Genomic DNA, 20,951 nt, shown 5'->3' with positions numbered 1-20,951 from the left:
GGAATATTATTCAGGGACAAAAAGGATGCAAATGTTCTGGAAGACATGTTAGAGGGGGGTTATGTAACATTGTGAATGTACTTACCGCCATTTACATGTGCAAGTTAAAAAAATCAAACTATTAAATTTTATTTTGAGTGAACTTTATATCTAGATTAAACAATTTGGTAAATATCATAAAAAAACATATTAAAAATGGACTTGCTCTGGCTCTGGAGCTGTAGCAGGCAGTAGAGGTGTAGCTGGCTCTAGTTCTGCAGAAGTTGCCAGAGCTTCTTCTGGAGCTGGTGCTATAGACCCAAGATGAGACAATATCATCAATAGGACTGCTTTTCCATGTGCCTCCCAAAGACAGGAAACTTCTCACTGCCAATCTATGAAGTCTCAGTCCAAGATGCCACCCCCCGGAAGGCTTCCCAGACTGCAGTCCAGGGGAACAGTGATCTGAGTCTCCTCATTGCTCCTGGCCCAGTTCCAGCCTCGGGAAGCTCTGTTCCGTGTGGCTCCGCCCCTTCCCCTCCCCACTTGCCCCCCTTCACCCACCCTGAGTCCCCCTCACCAACACCCTCTGCCTCAGGGGGCTCCAGGTGCTCCAGCTGTGCCAGGAGAAGGTGGGCTTGCTGCTCCAGGTCTGAGCCAGGCATGCTGAGCTCTGTGTAAGCCAGAAGCATCTTCAGGCGGGGAAATTCTGGGGGCTGGTGGAAATGCTCAGGGTAATGGTGCAGCCAGGTGCCCAGCATGGAGGACACGGCCCTGGGGGGAGTCAGGTGGGCAGCTGAGTCAGAGGCCTGGCCTTCCTTCCCCACTGCGCCCCCAGGACAGCCCTGCGGGGACCTGAGCCTCTACACCTTCTGCTTCTGCCCATCCAGAGGCCAGTTCTACTCCACGTACCATCTAACCTGGCAGACTTGGCAGAGGGGACCTGGACACAGAGGAGGGGCTGGCAACGAGCCTGCTGAAGTGACAGCCCTTGATCCACGGTGTGTCCACCTCTCCACTTCTTCAGGGAAGCCTGACACACTGCTCTGTCCCTCTCCTGGCCCCTCCCCACTGGGTGTCACCTCTGTGAGGACAGGCAGGGTGTCTGCTCTGGTCCTGCCCTCTCGGGAACACAGTAGGTGCTCCATGAACATCTGACCCAGGAGGGAACACCCCATCCAGGCTTCCTGTGGGCCTCCTAACACCTCAGATTTATCTCCTACACTCACATGCTGCCTCATCCTCTCGGAGCCCTGCCTGGCCCTCCTCCTGCTACTGACACTCACCTCCCACAGGGCGGGGTCAGCTGCCCCCTGCGTGTCACTGGGTCCCCGAGCACCAGCTGAGCACCCACCGGTGAGGATCCACCAGACAGTGACCAGGATGCTCTCCACACCTTGTGTTCTGGGTCTCAGAATGGGGGGGGTGGAGGCAGGGCTGGGATGGAGAGGGGATGGGTGTGGACTCTCTTAGGGGCTGACTCTGACCTCTGACCTCCCGGATGCTCCTCGCAGCACCCCTGCCCCGTCTGCAGCTCTCTTGGACTCCTTTCCTCTTTTCCAGGAGAAGCCCTCAGACCTCCGCCCTCAGCACGAACCATCAGATGAGTGGGATCCAGGGTTCTGCCAGCCCTGCCCATCTACAGACCCCACATCTCCATGCATCTTCTTTGGAGAAGGGAGTCCCTCCCTCTTGAATCAAAGCCCACTCACATTTTCAGCTGGTGCAGGGGTCCACCGTCCTCATCAGAGTAAGGGAGGATGCATCCATAACTAGAGGAGGCCAGGAAGGCGTCACATGGACTGTCCTGAGGACACACCTGGATGTGATAGCTGGTGTGACGGTGTGACCCCCGGTAGAACGGAAGCCCTGGAGGGCAGGACTGATGTCTGCTCGATGCATTAAAGATGGGTGTGCCTAGAAAAGCGCCTGCACCTAGTGGCCTTCCTCTATATGAAGAATGAATGAGCCCCACCAGCCCCATCGCACACATCTGAGTGGCCTGGGGCCCCACTGCCCACTCCCAGGAACACTTGCTCTCACCCATCCAGGACAGGGCACCCCTAATGGAATCACCCATCACCATTCAACTGGGAAAAGAGTTCATCTCAAGGTGAGAGGCACAGTGACAACTGAGGCGGAGGCTTCCTCATGGGGAGGAGGGACATGATGAATTAGCACAACCACGGCCCCTCCAGCAGACCTTTCCACAGGCCAGGCCCCCAGAAAGCACTTTCCGTGAAGGACCGCTGGTCTCTACAGTCACCGTAGGGGGCTGGTCCTCTCTTTACCCTAGTGTGCAGAGGGGCCAGCTGAGGCTCAGAGAGGTGGAGTGACATTCCAAAACCTCACGGCTAGAAGGTGGCCGAGTCACCAGTGTCCCATCGGGAAAAAGTGCTCACCTTGTGAAGAGAAGGTCCAGCATCTGCTGGGTGGTAGGGAAAGCCCTGTAGGTGCCCAGGAATGTGGGGAGGTCGGAGGGGGCCCTGCCCAGGAAGGCAGGCACCAGGTTTCCCACCAGCTTCTCCAGCCTGCCTGCCTGGACGCTCCACACCATGCGGGTCACATTCCTGTCCCCTGTGGACACGTTTTCCCCCTGGGGTGGAACAGAGCAGGGACATGAGTCAGAGGCAGCGTGAAGGACACCAGGAGGGCTGGGGCTGGAGCTGAGACTGAATCCCCAAGCCTCAGAGACTTGTGGCAAGAGGTGGGACAGGAGTGCCCTCAGCAGAATAAAGGTTTTGGCTTCACAAGTAGAACTGGCGGTGGGCGATGGTTACATGTGTTACTATCTCGGGGCAGTTTGTAGCACAGCATTGACAGCTCCCCCTGTATTAACTGCATCATCCCTGTGATTGTTATCAAAACATCCCATTCTGGGGATGAGAACACAGAGTCTCCCTGGGGCGGGAGGGATCAGGTTAGTCAGGCCAACATGGACACCTGAGGATGGAGTTAAAAGAGGAAAATCTGTAGAAAAATGCAGAAACAAAGTTGACTTAACATTAAGTGGGGGCTTCCCTGGTGGCTCAGTGGTTAAGAATCCGCCTGCCAATGCAGGGGACACGGGTTTGAGCCCTGGTCCGGGAAGATCCCACATGCCACGGAGCAACTAAGCCCGTGTGCCACAACTACTGAGCCTGTGCTCTAGAGCCCGCGAGCACTGCAACGAAGAGTAGCCCCTGCTCTCTGCAACTAGAGAAAGCCCGCGCGCAGCAGCGAAGACCCACCGCAGCCAAAAATAAATAAATTAAAAAAAAATGAAGTGGAATCCTATGAAAGTCTCTTTCTGAGATTCCCACGTATATGTGGATAGTGACTTTGCATCTGGACCGGGCAGGGCCTGGGCCGTGAGGGCAGGCGGGAGAGGAGATGGGGCCCCAGATTCCTTTGGGAGCAGGACGCCAGGAGGGACCCAGGGGAGGGGCAGGGCGGCTCTGGGGCTTCCTGGGTGTGCAGTCTCCTCCTCGCTGGCACTCACCCTGAGCCTGCCCTGGGCTCTGTTGCTGGTGTGGGGCTCCTGCCCCTCCTGCAGGGAGATGGAGCAGGGGGCGCCATGGACCAGCTCCTGTGCGATCTCCTGTGTGGAACCCTGTGAAGTCTCAGAGCCCTGCCTGCCGCCTGCGCTGCCCCTCAGACCCACCAGCCATCTCCCCTGCAGACACACGCACACCACTCTCTGCACCGACCTCCTCCAAGGAGGGAAAAAAGATGACAACCTGAGGGCCTTGGATCCACACTGGCACTGATAAAAGACACCTCAGGAATCCTCCGTCACCCTTGTGCCTGAGTGTGATCATGACAGGACCACCAGCTGACCAAGTTCCCATCCATCCGTTCCTGCCCAGAGGGGAAACCTCCCCTCAAGTCCCCCTTCCCCCCACATGGAGATGCAGGGATGTGAGGCTGCCCAGGGAGGGCTCCCAGACGCGGCCAGGCCTGGATTGGCCTGCTCTAGGCCACCTCGTGTTCCCTTAGGGACCTCTTGGTAAAGGACCAGAGTCATCCAGGTTAAGTATTGAACCACCTAACGCATCTGAGAAACCTCCCACTCAGGGGTTTCCTGAAGCAGAAGCCCTGGGAAGTCAGGACACAGCAGGAGAACATCCGCCTCTGTGAAGCGTCTCCAGCCAAGTGAGCCGGCTGTGGGGCTGTCGCTAGAACGTGTGTGCCTGGCTCCCGGGGCTCAGAGTTCTGTTGGGGTCTGTTGCCAAGGAGGTGACTTCACTTCCTGGGGGCCCCTTACTTGAATCTCCTCCTCAGACAACACCGCTACACACAGCCCTCTGGGCTGCCGACGGCTCACCCCTTCTCCACGCAACCCCATATCTCACACAGTCACACCTCACAGCCCTCTCCGCCGCTCCCGGGGAGGGAGGGTCTGAGCGCAGCTTTGAGGAGGCAGACCTGGGTTCCAGACTCAATTCCCCATTTTACCTGTTCTCCATCCTGGATAAGTCACTGTGTCTCTCAGGACCTGTCTCCCCACCTGCACAGTAGGAATTATTCTAGCATGTATTTTGAGGGATGTCCTCAGGCATAGTTGGGATAAGATCTGAAAAGTGTGGGAGTCGTGTCACATGTAGGTCCTGCATCCAACCTTTCTTTCCTTTCTCGCATTACCTCCCCCATGTCTGTTCGTCTTCTGATCCTGTTCTGTAGTCCTTATTTAATGTCACTGTGCACATGTATGTGTTTGTGAGTGTTTGTGTGTGTGTATGACGCCAGTGCTCACTCTGGGAGCCCAGAAGAAAACCGCCCCCATAGGGAGGGATGGGCAAGAGCTTCCTAAGATCTTAGGGCTTCTAATTTCCAAAGCAAATCTGATGAGAAGTGTTCCAGCCTTAACCCAGGAGGTTAGGACACAGTGACACAAGCTATACAGGTAGCAGGAGCTGGGATGACAGACTCACACAGTCTGGCTCCACTGTCCACTGTGCTGGCCGCAGTGAGACCGCTGCCTTCACGGGGCTCACAGCCTGACAAGCTTGGCTTCTCTGGCTGGACTCACAGTGGCCCAGGGACAGACTGGCAGATGACAGGCTGCCATCAGCACACAGACATGACAGTCTCATTTGCTTCTGCCTTTATGTTCCTGTCCTTAAATACCTCTCCTCAATACTGAGGCTGGCTGGAACATTTTATACAGGCCCAACCCCAGTATAAACAGTCAACTTCACCAGGAACAAGATGCTGTTTAATCAGCTGGGGTAAGAGTATCCTCATCCTCACTTGAAATCCTCTGGTAAGCAGTTTCTCCCAGGGACTTCATTGGAAAGTAGATCAGAGCTGATCTAACCTCAGAAGTGTCTAACCTTTTTTTTTTTTTTTTTTTTTTTGCGGTACACGGGCCTCTCACTGTTGTGGCATGGCTCACGGGCCCAGCCGCTCTGCGACATGTGGGATCTTCCCGGACCGGGGCACGAACCCACGTCCCCTGCATCAGCAGGCGGACTCTCAACCACTGCGCCACCAGGGAAGCCCCAGAAGTGTTTAACTTTTAATTGGCCCCAAACTGCCTTCTGGACCTGTCTTCCCATCCCTCCCCCAACATCCATGTAGCTCCATTTCCCCACCTGCTCAAGCCAGAACCTTCGGACTCTGTCTGTTCCCTTTCCTCCTCACCCCCACATGCAATCAACTCGTCCCCTTCCCTGGATCCCAACTTCAAAATGCATCCCTCCTCTCTTAGTTCAGGCCTCCACGGACACTGTCCCTGATTCGTGCTCTTTGCTTCTGTTTCTCACTCCCTCTGATCCAAAGGAGGGATATTTAAAAGACAGACCTTCTCCTGTCGCTCTGCTAACAGACAGGAACTCAGCAGCATTTTGTGGAAAAGCCCCAGTCCTTAGCCAGACCTCAAGCCCCTCGTCCTGCCAGCAGCCCACCTGGCCTGCTCCCCTCAGTCCAGCCACACTGGCCTCTGTCTGTTCTTCCAAGGGTGCCCCCTCCCCAGCCTTCCAAAGTCCCAGGCTTGGATACCACTGAACTCTTCACGTGGATGCCTCCTCCTTCAGGTTTTGCTGTAGGTTGCTCTGCCCAGGGCCCTCCGTTCCTCCCTCAGGGCTCTTTCCATGGTCCTGGGAGTTGTCATTCTGGCCTGCTGGGCCCCAGTACTTGCCAGAGGAAATGGCAGGAGCCTGGGACCCTAGGCAACCTCAGGTGGCCAGCCCTGGGACTGCTTCAGCCACTGGTGGGCAGGTGAGCCCAGCGGGCTCTGTCGTCACCTGGCGACCCGGGGAGGAAAGGTCTCGCAGTGCTCTCTGAGCCTTGCCACCTGCTTGGTTTCCCAGGTGGAATTTAGAGAAGAAGAAAGCAAGCCAGAGCCGGGGGCGGGGCTTCCAGATCCTGACCCGCCCCTCACAGGCCCCGCCCCTTTCAGTTTCCTAGTTGGTGTCTAAAGATCAGTGGTCAGGGACACCCGGGTGCAAATCCTCACTTCTGCTGTTCCACTATGTGCTGGTACAAGTCACCTTTTTTTTTTTTTTTTTTTTTTTTTTTTTTTTTTAAACGTGCTAGGGACTATTCTAGGCCCAGGAATACTGCAGTGAAGAAAACCTACAAAAAGCCTGCCGGCTTGGAGTTTACAGTCTATTGTGGGGTGACCGATCGTCAACATGTTTACATCACTTGGATCTGGACCCTCCCATCTCTCTCCAGCTACTACCCCATCTCTTCTTCTCCTTAAAGCAAGCACTGTCAGATGCTTGTCTAGACTCCACTCCCACTGCTCTGATGGAAATACCTGTCTGGGAGAAGAGCATCCTGGGTGGAGCAAACAGCAAGCGCACAGGTGTGTTCAAGGGATTCAAATAGGCCAGGGAGCTGGGATGGGGGGGGAGGGCAGAGTGGGATGAGTCCTGGGAGGAACCCGTAGTGGGACGTGTGCTTTTCCTCCAAGGGAGGGGAAGGCAGGAGGGCTCCTGGCCTGGGAGTGGCAGGACGGACACCCAATAACTGAATCTTTTTAGCTGCTGCAGCTGAGAAAAGACAGCAGGGGACAAGAGAGGAGTCACGGGACCAGGTAGGGGCTATTGTGATATCAGGAGACCAGGGTGCTGGCGGTGAGAAGAGGCTGGATTCTGGTTCTAAGTTGAAGCCAGAGCGGATAGGACTTACTGTTTGATTGGATGTGGGGTTCGAGGGAAACTCACAAGTTTCTGACCATCAGAAAGGTTGGAATTGTCAGGTTGGGGAAGGCTGTTGGAGAAGCACGTTCCGGGAGGGGGAGATGAAGAGCTCACCTTGGGACATGTCCAGTTAGAGCTGACCTCTAGTGGTGTTGCTGGTTAGATGCTGAGGATAAAAGAGACAAGAATTCACAGGAGGTCTAGGCTGGAAATCAAGGGTGGGGAGTCATGGAGAGACGGCATTTAAAGCCTTGGAACTAGATGAGACCATCCAGAGAGTGAAGGTGAAAACAGCAAAACATGTAGGTGTGTTGGGATTGAGGTAGGGAGTAGCCCAAGCCAGAGAAGCTAGGAGGTAAGAGGAAAACCTGGAAGTGGGAGGGCGGTAAAGCCAAGGGAAGGGAGTGTTTCATGGAGAAGGGGATGATCGGCTGTACCAAATGCTGATGGGACAAGATGAGGACTTGGCGGGGGGGGGGGGTGTCCCTGGATTCAACACCATGGAGGCCACGAGTGACCTTGACCGAGCAGCTGGGTGAATGGTGGGGGTGAAGCCTGATTGGAGTGGGTTCTAGATAGAACTGGAGGAGCAGTGCAGGGGAGTTTAGACGAGCCTCTGACAGTGTTTTAAAGGGAAGGAGAGATGGGGCAGCAGCCGGAGGGAGGGAGGTGACCAGGCCTAACAGAGAGGTGAACATACTGATCCAGGACAGGGGAGAGCGGCTGGAGCGATGTCCTAGGGAGCAGAGCTTGCCTTTGCAACAGCCAGAGCACCTCATGCACAGCAACAAGAGAACAGACCTTGTGCACAGATGCAGCTGGAGGGAGGGTTGCTTGTCAAAGTCCTCTCTCTCTTTTTTAACTTGTGAAATATATTTACCGAAAAGCACACAAAACACATATATACTATGGTATACCTGTGTAACCATCACCTGGGGGAAATTAAAAAAAGACATTATTAACACCTTAAAAAAATCTTCCCAGGGCTCCTGTCCAATGGGAATCTTTTCCTTCTGCCCTACGTGTATCCGCCATTCTGCCTCCGCTGATGCTATTTTTAAAATAATTGTGCCATCTAAATGTACTCTTGAACCATCTTGGCTGTTATTTGACTTAATTTGGTTTTTTTTAGGTGAACTTTTATTTTTGCCAGCTTTCTTGAGGTATGATTGATGAATAAAATGTAAGATATTTAAAGTGTACAGTGTGGGGACTTCCCTAGTGATGCAGTGGTTAAGAATCCGCCTGCCAATGCAGGGGACACGGGTTCGAGCCCTGGTCTTGGAAGATCCCACATGCCGCGGAGCATCTAAGCCTGTGAGCAACAACTACTGAACCCGTGTGCCACAACTACTGAAGCCCGCCCACCTAGAGCCCGTGCTCCGCAACAAGAGAAGCCACTGCGATGAGAAGCCCGCGCACCGCAACGAAGAGGAGCCCCCGCTCGCCGCAACTAGAGAAAGCCCGCGTGCAGCAACAAAGACCCAATGCAGCCAAAAATAAATAAATTTTAAAAAAGTGTACAGTGTGATATTTGATATGAGTATACATAGTGAAATAATTCTCCTCATTTTAATTAATATATCCATTACCTCACATATTTACTCTTTTTTTCTTTGGGTAAGAACATATAACTTCTACCTTCTTAGCAAACTTTAATTATATAATGCAGTGCTATCACCTATAGTCACCATGTTATACATTAGATCCTGAGGCTTTATTCATCTTGTAACTGAATGTTTGTACCCTTTTACCAACGTCTCCCTATTTCTACTACCCAAGCCTCTGGAAACCACTGTTCAAATCTTTCGTCTTTTTTTTTTTTTAACTGGGTTGCTATTTCAGTTCTCTTTATTGCTGCATAAAAAACACCCTAAAACTTAGTGGCTTAATATCGACAATAATGTACTTTGCTCATGAATCTTCAATATGAGCGGCGCTTGGCCTCAGCTGGGATGATTTAAGGCTGGGGTTTGGACTTCCTGGAGAAGGGCTTCCTCACAGCATGGTGGTCTCAGTGTTGTTAGACTTCTTACATAGCAGCTGGTTTCCCCCAGTGCAAGCACTGCAAGACATCCGGGTGGGAGGTGCGAGGCTTCTTCTGATCTAGTCTTGCACGTCCCAGATGTGTTCTATTAATCAAGCAAGTCACTAAGTCCAGCCTGATTCAAGGGAAGGGAAATTAGATGCCACCTTTCAATGTGAGGAATAGTAAGGAATTTTTATCTCCTGCAGTTGCATAGTTTTTTCTTACTGATTTACAGAAATTCTTCATATATTCTATATTTGCTCAATGTTGTTATATGTTTTGGCATGATCTCTTCCATCATGGCTTTCTTTTCACTTTATGTCTTGTCCTCCTTTGTGGCTAATGCTTTTTGAATCTTGTTTAAGAAGTTTTTCTCTCCTTCAGGGTCATGAAAATATTCTCTTAACAACTTTCCGACTTTTATCTTCTAAAGGCTTTCTAACTTTGACTTCTTAATTTGGGTCTTTAATCCACCCGTAATTTACTTTAGTATGTAGTGAAGTAGAAGTCTTTTTCCCATGTAGATATTTAAGTACCACTTATTAAGAAGAATGTTATTTTCCCACTGCCCTGCTGTGCCACTTCTGCTAGATATCAACTGTTTGTTTATGTAAATATCTTTTCTAGTAGCCTGAATGCTTCCTTGATATCTACTTTGGCAAGATGTTTCAAGCCCATCTTGTACATTGCCTGCCCAAGACTAGAATCAGCTATTTCTTCAGGAAGGCTTGGTTTCCTTTATTAAAGACTACCGTTGGGATGTTAGGAATCCTCCTTGCTACTGAGTTGATCACTGTCTCTAGTTCTTTTCTGTGGGAAGAGCTAGAAATTACATATATGGTAGAACACTCTGGGAGTTTATATTGATACATCCAACTCATACAGAGAGCCGTATAGTTTTTACTCAATTTCTTCTGTTACATCTGTATCTCCTTTCCTCCACACTGGCAATTCTGGTTCTCTAATTGAATTCAAGTATCTGATTAGTCACTTGTTTTATCTCAACTTATGTACGCTGATTCGGAATAACAATATCCATAATACCACATAGGCGATAGAAATTGGAGAAGATACAAATAAATGGAAAGATAGTTCATCCTCATGGATTGGAAGAATTAATATTGTTAATATCTCCATACTACCCAAAGGAATCTATAGGAGTCAGTACAATTCCTATCAAAATTCTAATGCATTTTTCATAGAAAAAGGGAACAACAATCCTCAAATTTGTACAGAAACAAAAAAGACCCTGAATAGCCTAAACAATCTTGAGAAAGAAGAACAAAGCTGTAGGCATCACACTCCTTACTTTCAAATTCTATTACAAGGCTGTAGTAATCAAAGCAGTATGGTATTGGCATAAAAACAGACACACAGATCAGTGCAACAGAATAGAGAGCCTGGAAATAAACCCACACATTTATGGTCAAGTAATTTACAACAAACAAGCCAAGAATATACAACAGGGGAAAGGATAGTCTCTGCAATCAATGCTGCTGGGAAGAGTGGACAGCTGCATGCAAAAGAATCAAACTGGACCACTATCTTACATCGTACACAAAAATGAATTCAAAATGGATTAGGGTCTTGAATAGAAGACCTGAAACCATAAAACTCCTAGAAAGAAAATAGGTAGTAAGCTCCTTAACATCAGTCTTGGCAATGATTTTTTGGATCTAACACCAAAAGCAAAAGAAATGAAAGCAGGGACTTCCCTGGTGGTGCAGTGGATAAGACTCTGCATTCCCAGTGCAGGGGGTCCGGGTTCGACCCCTGGTTAGGGAACTAGATCCCACATGCATGCCGCATCTGAGAGTTCATATGCCGCAACTAAGGAGCCCACCTGCCGCAACCAAATAAATGAATATTTTAAAAATAAATAAAAATTTTTAAAAATTTAAAAAAAGAAATGAAAGCAAACATTAACAAGTGGATCACATCAACCTAAAAAGCTTCTGCACAGCAAAGGAAACAGCAAAGGGGGAAAGGACGATAATAAGCATTTCTTTTAAAAAGAGGAAAATAAAACCCACTTCAAAGTATTATTAAAAAATTAATAAACAGAAACCTCAGAGGGAGTTGGAAAACCAGAAGGGGGAGCTCTCAAGTCCTGTGAGGACAGCAGAGCCCAACAGGAAGAAGGAAAACTCTTCTCCCGGCAAGGACTCAGCCCATAGCAAGCTATGGACTCTGTTTACTAGAGCCCTCCCAAATCCCACTCCCCCCATCCCCGCAGCCCGCTGTAAAAGTGTTCTTCCCTTGCTGTCTGGGGACTTGCATGAGGCTTGCCAGGATGCAGACCCCAAATAAACCCATCTTTGCTGGAGAAGTAACTAGTAATCTATTTGTGTTAGGTCCATAGTATATATCTAGAGAGAAATATTTTTCTTTACTTGCAGTCTTAAAATTAGGATTATGTCTGCAGATATAGTTAATACATGCTTAACTCATAGTCCAAAACACAGAGTATTATTTTGAGTTATGGCAGCAGCAATGTTCATTGTTGAAGAAAGTTCTAGTACATGTAAAAAACAGAGAAGTCAATGCAAATAAAGGTCTGTTTCAGAATTATCCCTTCAATGTACTCCACCCTTTTATACAATAAAAAAACTGTTGCTGTATTATAGACCTCGGATTAAAAAGAAAGTCAACCACATTCTTTGTTTATTTATAGTTTTATTTCCTTATTTCACTATTAAACTTAGGGGATAATATCACCACAAAGTTGCAGGCATCATTTTATAGTACAGACAATAGAATTATTTTTAGAAGAAGGAATAAAAATGGCATATGACATACCTAAAATGACTACTGAGGAAGTGCTGGACACTAGGAAATAAAAACAGTTAAAATTCAGTGCCTTTGATAAAGATGGGGACACTATTTTAGATGCAACTATGATACATGCCTTTTGCTTACAAAGCAAATATATAGCCATCTCTTTGGACAGTGATTTCTACACCCTCATAAATTAGAAGGATGTGAGTATCACTGAACATTTCACAGACATTTCCCAGAAAGCTTTCTGCCAAGAAAAATCAATGTGCTGATTCACCAACTTGAAGCCTATTTTAATTATTATTCCTCGAACCTGCACCAAACTTAGAGACAGTTTCCATGTGTTTGAAAAAGTGGGGGGGGGGGCATTCCTGAAAACGTTGCCTTGCCATAGCTCTAAGCACAAGCCCCAAAGAAATTTCTCTGGAGTGTTGTACGTAGGAGGCTGAAAATATCCACGTGTTACATGAGGAATGAACAGAGGATATGAAGAGAGGGCTTTGTTTAATGCTTTGCAGAACAGTATGGATTCTCTCCTAACCTTCATGCCAAGCAAAACTACATGCAAGGATGTTTTAAGCCAAATTACAGAACTTCACCTGTACAAACAGAAGACTTATATGTATAGACTCTCCAGGCTCTCTCAGTATTTCCCTTACTAGGATCAAGTAGAGTTGACCAACCTGGTAAAACGTTTCCAAATTCTAGGGATAGAGTTGATTTTCTTTCCTTCCTGTCCTCTTAATTACACTTACTACTTCAAATCTATTAAAATATTTCTCCTTGTTGCTTAGTAATACTTTATTAGGAAACCATCATATCAATGAAGCATTTTTCCCTTAATTTACTTTCCCAGCTCAATGCCCTCCGGCTACAGTCGAAGTGTGGGGCATTGACGTACACATAATTCTGATAAATAGTTGCTATATTAATTATAAGGAGTTTATTAAACATTCAACAGCATTTATTGAATGTCTACTGTTTGACAGATAATGTGCCAGCCACAGGATGAGGAAGACCTGCTTTCTATCATTAAGGAAATCACAGAATCTAGGATAAAAATAGTTCAGGGTTTGGTATGTAAATTGCGAGAATGATTAAGTATTTTGGACTTCAAGAAAGAACAAAAATAAAGCTTTATATTCTGAGGATAATCTTTTAAGCTTAAGATAAGATTATTTGGGTGAGGGAAGTGTTATTAATACTTCTTTGCAGCTGAGAGTATAGCCTCCTTTTCCATTTCCCGTTCGTATAGAACGTCTTGTGTAACTCAGATGAGAGCCGCCCTGGATCTGGGGGATTATTTGGGGAGTTCCCAGCCCAGGCCAAGAACTGTAGGGTCTGAATTCTGTGCTGAGTCTTCCCGGTTCTACCAGAGTGACCACAGTCCTAACACTGTGCTAAAGTGCTTGGGTGTCCGCTTCCACATGTCCGAGTGCACTGTCTACCTCTGTGTGTGAAGCTGTGAATGTAATGTGTGTCCAGTTAACAAGTCTAACCCTTGTCCATCTTGGAGCCTGGTGACAAAATATTATGCAGTTCCAAACTTATGTTGAACACAGTCACTTTGGGAACTTGTTTTTCTTTTTTCATCTTTATTATCTCAACACGAGCCTCCTTTCTCAGGCAGTGACACCAAAGCCAGAAAAAGAAAATGGAATATTCCTAGCTCTCAAGAGCCCTGGGCTTCTGTCCCTGGAGCCAACCTCTTAGGGCTGGAATATTTATTCTCACAGCATGAGTCCCAGTAGAGGCGGAATTCCTACAAAACAGAGGCATGAAAACACCAAGAGAGACAGCATGACCTAGGTCCATAAAGGCAAGGAGTAAAATTGACCTGCATCCGACGATGGGGTGGCGTTTGCACTGCTGTGCCAAGCTTGTCACGCGTGACATATATGAGAAAAAATATGGTTTTAGAGGAGGTGGTACAAGTAGGGCTGTCAGGCTGAAGAAAGGACCAGCATTTTGGGTGCTGTATTCTATACAGTTTCAGTCCATTTCGAGAAATACCACCGAGAAACCAAACACCCGCTACCCAGCAGCTCTACTTGTAAGGTTGTCAGGCCTTAGGTGATCATCCTGGAATAAAGCGGTATTTGAAATAAAATTCCAGGTTTACCAACAAACTGTGAGAGTTCCTTAGAGATCATTGTACTGAAATAGAAGTAAATAACTCTGAGGGATACATAAAATCAGAATTTTTCAAGTGTTCTTCAGTTAGAGCATTTACATTCATCATGGTAGTTATTTACCTACCGCCCTGACTCTATTTCACCTGTTTGCTATTAGAAGGCAAACTGAGATGCTTTCATGTTGTTAATGAGTAAGAGCGTATGGGGACAACCCATTGAGTTTAAGGGTAAATGGCACGCGTGGCAGAGGCCATGTAATTACCTGGTGACAGAACTGGGCCAAAAGCTCAGGGCTCCTTATGCTAAGTTAGAGCTTCTTTGTGATACCTTCACTTGTCCTCTGAAGCTCCTGGGATGTACTGTCCAGTTTCTCAGCCATACGTCCCCATCTGGGAATCGTCTCTACTCGGATAAGTATGGAGCACCCAGAATGATCCGGAGGCTCTGCCTCCGTCTCGTGTTGTCTCCATCAGGCTTCTCCACTGTGCCTGTGCCTTGGCACCCTTTTCCTTCCTGAGATTGACCCGAGGCAGCTAACTCTGTATCAGAGCTGTGCCCTCCCCCTTCTCACAAGTGATGCACAAAGGGCTCTCATCCTTCTCCAGAGCAATGAACTTGCCCATCTGCACACACAGGGGTGGACAGAGAAAGCTGCTATACCTTCTAGATCTTTAGTCCCTGCAGCTTCTTATGCTTTCTTTTTTTTTTTTTTTTTTTTCTGTGAGAGTCTAGAACTATTATATGTGAAAGAGTAAATAGAAATGGAACTTATCTGGAGACTCAAGGCTAGATTTGAAGTCAAGGATGATTCAGGGTAATATGGTGAACCAGCAGAAAGACTACAGATAGGTGATGGATAAAAGAGAGCAGAGCCAAGGGGAATACGGGACCAGAAAGCTCACTTCTCTTATCCATCTGGTAGACCCTGGAGAATAGAGAATGGGAGAACAGGGTCGGGGGTGCGCGCGTGCACACGTGTGTGCGCGTGTGTGGGTGTGTGTGTGTGTGTTGGGGGTGCTTTCTTCACGTGTAGTTTATTTAGGTTTGATCATTTTACTCTCAATTAAAGTGGATAATCATGAAAGCTCTGCAAACCTCATTCATATGGATTGAAAACAATTTGATTTCCGTCTGGGGGGATGATCTTATGTAAATGCTGAATACCTTTTCTAGTGACAAGTCCTTTGAGAAATGCATGTGTAGCTATGTCTGGTTTTAAACACTTCACTACATCTTTGATTACACTCCTAAATTTTCCAAACTCAAAAGAATCTGTTTTTCTTATTTTCTTTTTCTGAAAATGACCTAAGAGTTGGACATACATTTCTATAAACAGAGTCAGTAGACAGTATTTAAAAGCAGTTTTCATTCACAAGAGATTTAAAAATAATTCGATAATTAAACCAGTAACAGAAGAGCTGACGTCTTGGACGTCTTTCTTTTCTTCCATTCTCAGCATCATATAAAGGACAAGGATGAGGAGATAATCATATTTAAGTAGAGTTGTTATTAACCTTCACAGTTCTGCTAAAGCTTACGTTTCTTCATTTCTTAAGTTTAATTCTATTTCTTTTTAAATACAGGAAACAGTCTTTTGAGAGGGAGGCAAGATAGGAGATTCAAAGAGAATGGGAATTACTGATGTACAGGGAGACTTGAATCAGCATTCACAAATTTATTAGTGCCAGGCCAACGTGAGTAATAAAATATAGATGCACTTGCTCACTAGACATTTCACAGGTTAATAACATAACATTCTGTAGTTTGCTATACATGTTAGAAAATAGTCTCTGTTTTTTCTTATTCTTTGGTCGAACGTGGGCCAAAAAAAATAATTCTTTCCATTATGCCGATTTGCCTTTTTTTTGCCCTTGTCATGTGATTTCAAATACACTGGTGGAGGGTTGCTTTGACCGGTTCCCATCAGGTTTAACTAGAACGGTATTAAACCATTATGTTGAAGTTAAAGTTGACTTTTGATTACCTAGAAAGAGTTAGGTACCTCCTGGCACCAACAGGATGACTTTTTCCTCTTCTTAGCCACAAGAAAGCTCGATATACCCTACCCATTGCTCAAGTGGACCTTAAAGAATCACTTTCAAGGGACACCACCTGCTGAATACTAAAGAGTAATATTTATCAACATTAAATAGGACTCGGTGAAATATGCATAAATACATCTTCATATAAACAGAACACAAAATTAAATAGTTCAGAAACACAGACACCACTGAGTACACTTCCACTGTTGTCAACATCTGCTGTAAACACCAGCTCACACTGAACACAAAAGCAGCTTCTACCCTGGCTCCGGGTTCACACCACGGAGACCCTGTACAGAGGGAAGATTTCTCCTCAGCCCCCCACCTCCCACCCCTCCCACTCCCCACACAGCCCACAAAAGGAAAAAAAAAGAACCCTGACACCTACAGCAGCAACACAGACGACGGCTACAGCAACAGCCCTCCCCTCCCCCAAATAGAACAGTTAGCGTTTGGGCCAATTCAGAAGAGAATACAAAATCACTTTTTAGAAATGTACTAGGGAAATCAATTTGAAGCAATACTTTTCAAGGTGTAATACTTTCTTCAGAGGACTTATGACTTCACGAACCCCACCCATTCCTGGGTAAAGGTTGCGCAATGAACAGCAGAAAGCACTGGCCCCAGCTAAGTGACAAAAGGTGTAAGCCCTTTTTCATTTAAATATGTCAAGTAGCAAGAAATCGAATCTCGTGTTCTTCTTTGCCCCTCAGAAGGTCTCTTCTGCTTTGTTCCACGTAATGCTGTGTATGCCATTCAAACGTGTCACTATTACTGAGTTTCAAGCAGGTAAGATAGCAAAGGTTTTGTTTGGAAACATTCAGATTTGGACCATTAAATTCAGACATGCGGATGTGGTTCATTCTTAGAGCTCAGAGGGGCCCCCATTCGATTTAGCTCTGTTGAGGGTGTCCACAGAGGTAACAGCTTACTCAGAGTCTGGTCGAACCTTGGTGCTCATCTGACTCACCAGGCTGACCGCTCCACACAGACCTGCCCAGAGGGCCTGGCTGTTCCCTGCCGCATAGTCTCCGGGAAAACAGCCCTGGTCTCCAAAACACTACACGGGGTTTAAGTTCACTTTTACGTTGTGTTAGGATCCGAGAGAAACGTCAGAGTACTGAAAGAATATATTGCCGGAATAATTTGCCGGTTCAGTGATTCCCACTGTATCATATACACTGTGTGTGTGTGTGTGGAATTCACACACACACACGCACACACACATATATATACATATATACCTATGCATCTTTTATTTGTACGAAACTTGAACTGCACAAAACAGTACTTTGCAAGAATCAAGAATCAAGTCCACAAATAGAGTTCAACGACACACCAACGAGAAGACGGGGAGCTCTACAGGGATGAGAAGGTGAGGCTTTGCAACGTACGAAAGAATTTCAGAACCACGGATTCACTAGCCTGACGTGTTCCACGTGGGATGTGGATCGACACTTTGGGGACCCTTGGGGAGGACAGGGCAACTGGGCCAGCTAGTTATCCTCACCGAGATTCCAGAGCTAATGGGAATGAAAAGGCCCAGGCAGACCAATTTGGGTATATAATTGCTATGAAACAATTATTTCTTTCTCTTTAAGAAAAAACAAAGTCTATTTCAGAATAAATTTCTTCATATCCAGTAATATGCTTATTTATTTATTTTTGGCTGAATTGGTATTTGACTTTTGATATGAAAATGGATTTATTTAATGGATCGGTAAACAGGCAGCTTCTTTCACATCTGGGTGATAAAGACATTTTTTATCAGCGCCAGAAATCACCCCCCCCCCCCTCGCCTCACTCCCTCCTAAGGTCTGTGGGTTGATGTGTGCGTTTGGTGACTGCTACTGACAACACACCTCATCCTACAAGGCCTGCTCGGGCGCCCGTTTGTGGAAAATGACTGACTGTCTTTGCTGGTACTGCTGCTTGCGCCGCTTCCTTTTGTCACACTGGCACAACAGTAGCATCTTGAAAGTGGTTCTGAATGTTTTGTTGCACAGGGCATAGCACACGGGGTTCACGGTGCTGTTGATGTAGCACAGCCAATAGCCCAGATTCCAATAGGTTTTGGGGATGCAGCTGTCACAAAAGGTGTTCACCAGAACCATAATGTTGTAGGGGGTCCAGGTGATAATGAAGGCAAGCAAGATGGCGCTGAGGGTCTGGGCCGCCTTCTTCTCCTTGACGAGGGACATCCGTTTCCGCTTAGTGATCTGGCTTCTGGTCTTCAGAGCAAACCTCTTGGCCAGAGTAGCTTCCTTAAAGGACAGAGGCAGAGTGGCCGTGGCCTTGCCCACTGAGGAGTTGACATCAGAGGCCTTGGCCGTGTCCACGGCTGACTCCAACTGGATGGGAAGCTTGGAGAAGCTTTTCTGAAAACTGCCTCCGTCGTCCATGCTCTTTTGGGCCTGGAGTTTGCTGGCTTTCGTCTCTAAGTCCACTGCCCCCAGCTCCTCCTCCGGCACCTGCAGGTTGTCTGACGAGGGTAACTTGGTGGAGCTGAGGATGGTGCTGTGACCCGGAAGCTTGAGCACGATGGAGTAGATGGCTCTTGTCTCCGAGCCCATGTCCTCCTCGTCGGAGGAAGCGGAATTTTCCAGGGAGGCAGCAGCGTCGTTGTTATTCCAGCTGTCGCTGCTGCTGTGGTCTTGGTCAATCTGCTCGGCACTGGGCTTCCAGCTCTTCGTTGTGAACCAGAAGTGGCAGCGTCCGTACTTCCTCCTGGCTGAGCGTTTCATGCTTTGCTGTTGAAGCTCATAGCTGCTGCAGCTTCGAGAACTACCTGTGGGATGGACAAAGTTCTCTGCCTCTGCCTCTGTCCCAGAGGCCTGCAGCCCAGCAAGCTCTTTGGTACGTTTTTCAGTTTCCTTATAGATCCTCCAGTATAAAATAGTCATGATGGTGACAGGCATATAAAAGGCGGCGATGGCCGTGCCGAAGGTGATGGTGGGCTCACTGAGGAACTGGATGAAACACTCCCCTGGAGGCACAGTTCTCTTCCCAACAAAGTATTGCCAGAACAAGATGGCAGGAGCCCAAAGGATGAAGGAGATGACCCAAGCCAGACCTATCATCACACCAGCTCGCTTTGTTGTTCGTTTGGCTCGGTACGTGAGCGGCCTCGTGATGGAAAAGTACCTGTCAAAGCTAATGACCAGAAGATTCATGACGGAGGCATTGCTAGCCACGTAGTCAATGGAAAGCCAGAGGTCACAGGCCAAGTTCCCTAAAGCCCATCGGTTCATGATGATGTAGGTAGTAAACAGATTCATTGAAATGACCCCAATAATCAGGTCGGCACAGGCCAGACTTAAGAGGAAGTAGTTGTTGACGGTCTTCAGTTGCTTGTTGACCTTGAATGCCACTATCACCAGGATGTTGCCGATGATGGTCACCAAGGCCAGGACGCCCGTTAAGAATGCAATGAAGACCACCTGCCAGATGGTATGACCTCCCAGAGGGTCACTGGTGGTGCCATTTGGAGAGGAGGAATTCCCAGCTGCCCGAGAAATGTTGTAGCTGCCAAAATGAGTAACCGTTCCTGGGGGCAGCCCTGCATCGGAAGGGCCGTGAATCCAGGAAGAGCTGATGTTCGGAAACAAAGGTGAGGTTGTATTGTTATTGTGCAAGGTCATGGTGACTCTCTGACATAGTCTGGGGAGAAAAGAGAAAAGACGGAGTCAGGACCATTTCTGCCTTCATTTGATTTGTCCTTTGCATTGCATCCTTTAAAAGTAGCACTCCTCCTATTACTGGATAATAGGACCTATATTAGAGGCGAACCTGGGAGAGTCCAGCACATCTGTTCATCCCCTTATTTTAAAGCTGAGGAGTTGTCAACTTTATTTCGATAAAAATAGGTAAATTAAATAAAGGTGAACAGCACAGGGCAGGCAGAGATCGATCTGTTCAAGGTAGGCAGCACGATTAGCTGGTGACATGCACTAAACATTGTGCTTTTTCTCCACAACTTCCACCTTTCTAAATACAGACCACATATACTTCCGCATGATGTTGTCATCAAACAAGATCTTCCTTCCTTCTCTTTCTTTGAAAAGTAGGGGAAAAAGAGTAGCTGCATATATGATACTCATCCAGCATAGCTTGATCATCACACTACGTGAGAAATTGATCTTATTCATTTGCATTTTATCCACCTGGGCATTTTCCTAACCCAGGCGTCAAACATAAGCAACTTTAAGGCAATTCCAGCCACGTAAGCCTCACTGGAAGAAGCAACAGCAACCTGGAGCAAGGGGGGAAATACGCATAAATCACTTTCCATTATATTATCTCTTTAACACACAGTTAGAAAAAGTAATGTATTGGGCTTCCCTGGTGGTGCAGTGGTTGAGAGTCCGCCTGCCGATGCAGGGGACGCGGGTTCGTGTCCCGCTCCGGGAAGATCCCACATGCCGCGGAGCGGCTGGGCCCGTGAGCCATGGCCGCTGAGCCTGCGCATCCGGAGCCTGTGCTCCGCAACGGGAGAGGCCACAACAGTGAGAGGCCCGCGTACCGCAAAAAAAAAAAAAAAAAAAAAAAAAAATAGGAGCAGTAAGAGTAGATATGGGGAATTGACATGGATGTTGGAAAGAGAGAGCGTAATTCTCTGTGCCTTGGGATTCCTGGGTGCTGGTGACTCTATTTATACCCACATGGAAAAATCTGTGTTTGCTTGCTTCAAGCAAGCAAGGGATATGGGGGAAGGAGAGAGATGGGAGGGAATGTGGGGGAATAGAGACAGTATGATCATCATGGGCTCTCAAACCTAGATCTAGCCATTCCTGAAGTCAACTCTGCCTCTTTGAACTTGCCAGTTATGTAAGCCAACCATTTCCTTTGCTGCCTGGGC

The 20,951-nt window shown here is 47.5% G+C and overlaps 2 protein-coding genes across 2 annotated transcripts in view; both read right to left on the bottom strand.

Moving 5' to 3' along the window:
* Positions 1 to 109: 109 nt before the first annotated feature.
* On the bottom strand, positions 110 to 14,430 carry LOC116741911. The gene is made up of 6 exons (XM_032609085.1): positions 14,379 to 14,430; positions 3,461 to 3,559; positions 2,382 to 2,575; positions 1,692 to 1,798; positions 560 to 753; positions 110 to 290 (listed from the first exon to the last, which is right to left on the bottom strand). Exons 1-6 carry the CDS (start codon positions 14,428 to 14,430, stop codon positions 190 to 192), a joined length of 747 nt encoding a protein of 248 aa, XP_032464976.1. The 3' UTR covers positions 110 to 189.
* A 2,023-nt stretch (positions 14,431 to 16,453) lies between these two features.
* CHRM3 (cholinergic receptor muscarinic 3) overlaps positions 16,454 to 20,951 on the bottom strand; it is a 515,691-nt gene continuing 511,193 nt past the window's right edge. The window contains exon 6 of the mRNA XM_032608221.1: positions 16,454 to 19,753. Coding sequence (XP_032464112.1) covers positions 17,962 to 19,734 — 1,773 coding nt within the window. The 5' untranslated portion in view covers positions 19,735 to 19,753 and the 3' untranslated portion in view covers positions 16,454 to 17,961. The remainder of the gene's footprint in view (positions 19,754 to 20,951) is intronic.

Source organism: Phocoena sinus, chromosome 16 (genome assembly GCF_008692025.1).
Source record: "Phocoena sinus isolate mPhoSin1 chromosome 16, mPhoSin1.pri, whole genome shotgun sequence".
NCBI classification, from domain to species: Eukaryota; Metazoa; Chordata; class Mammalia; order Artiodactyla; family Phocoenidae; genus Phocoena; species Phocoena sinus.
Note: the sequence above shows the minus strand (reverse complement) of the source record. Positions and strands in the feature narration are given on the sequence as shown.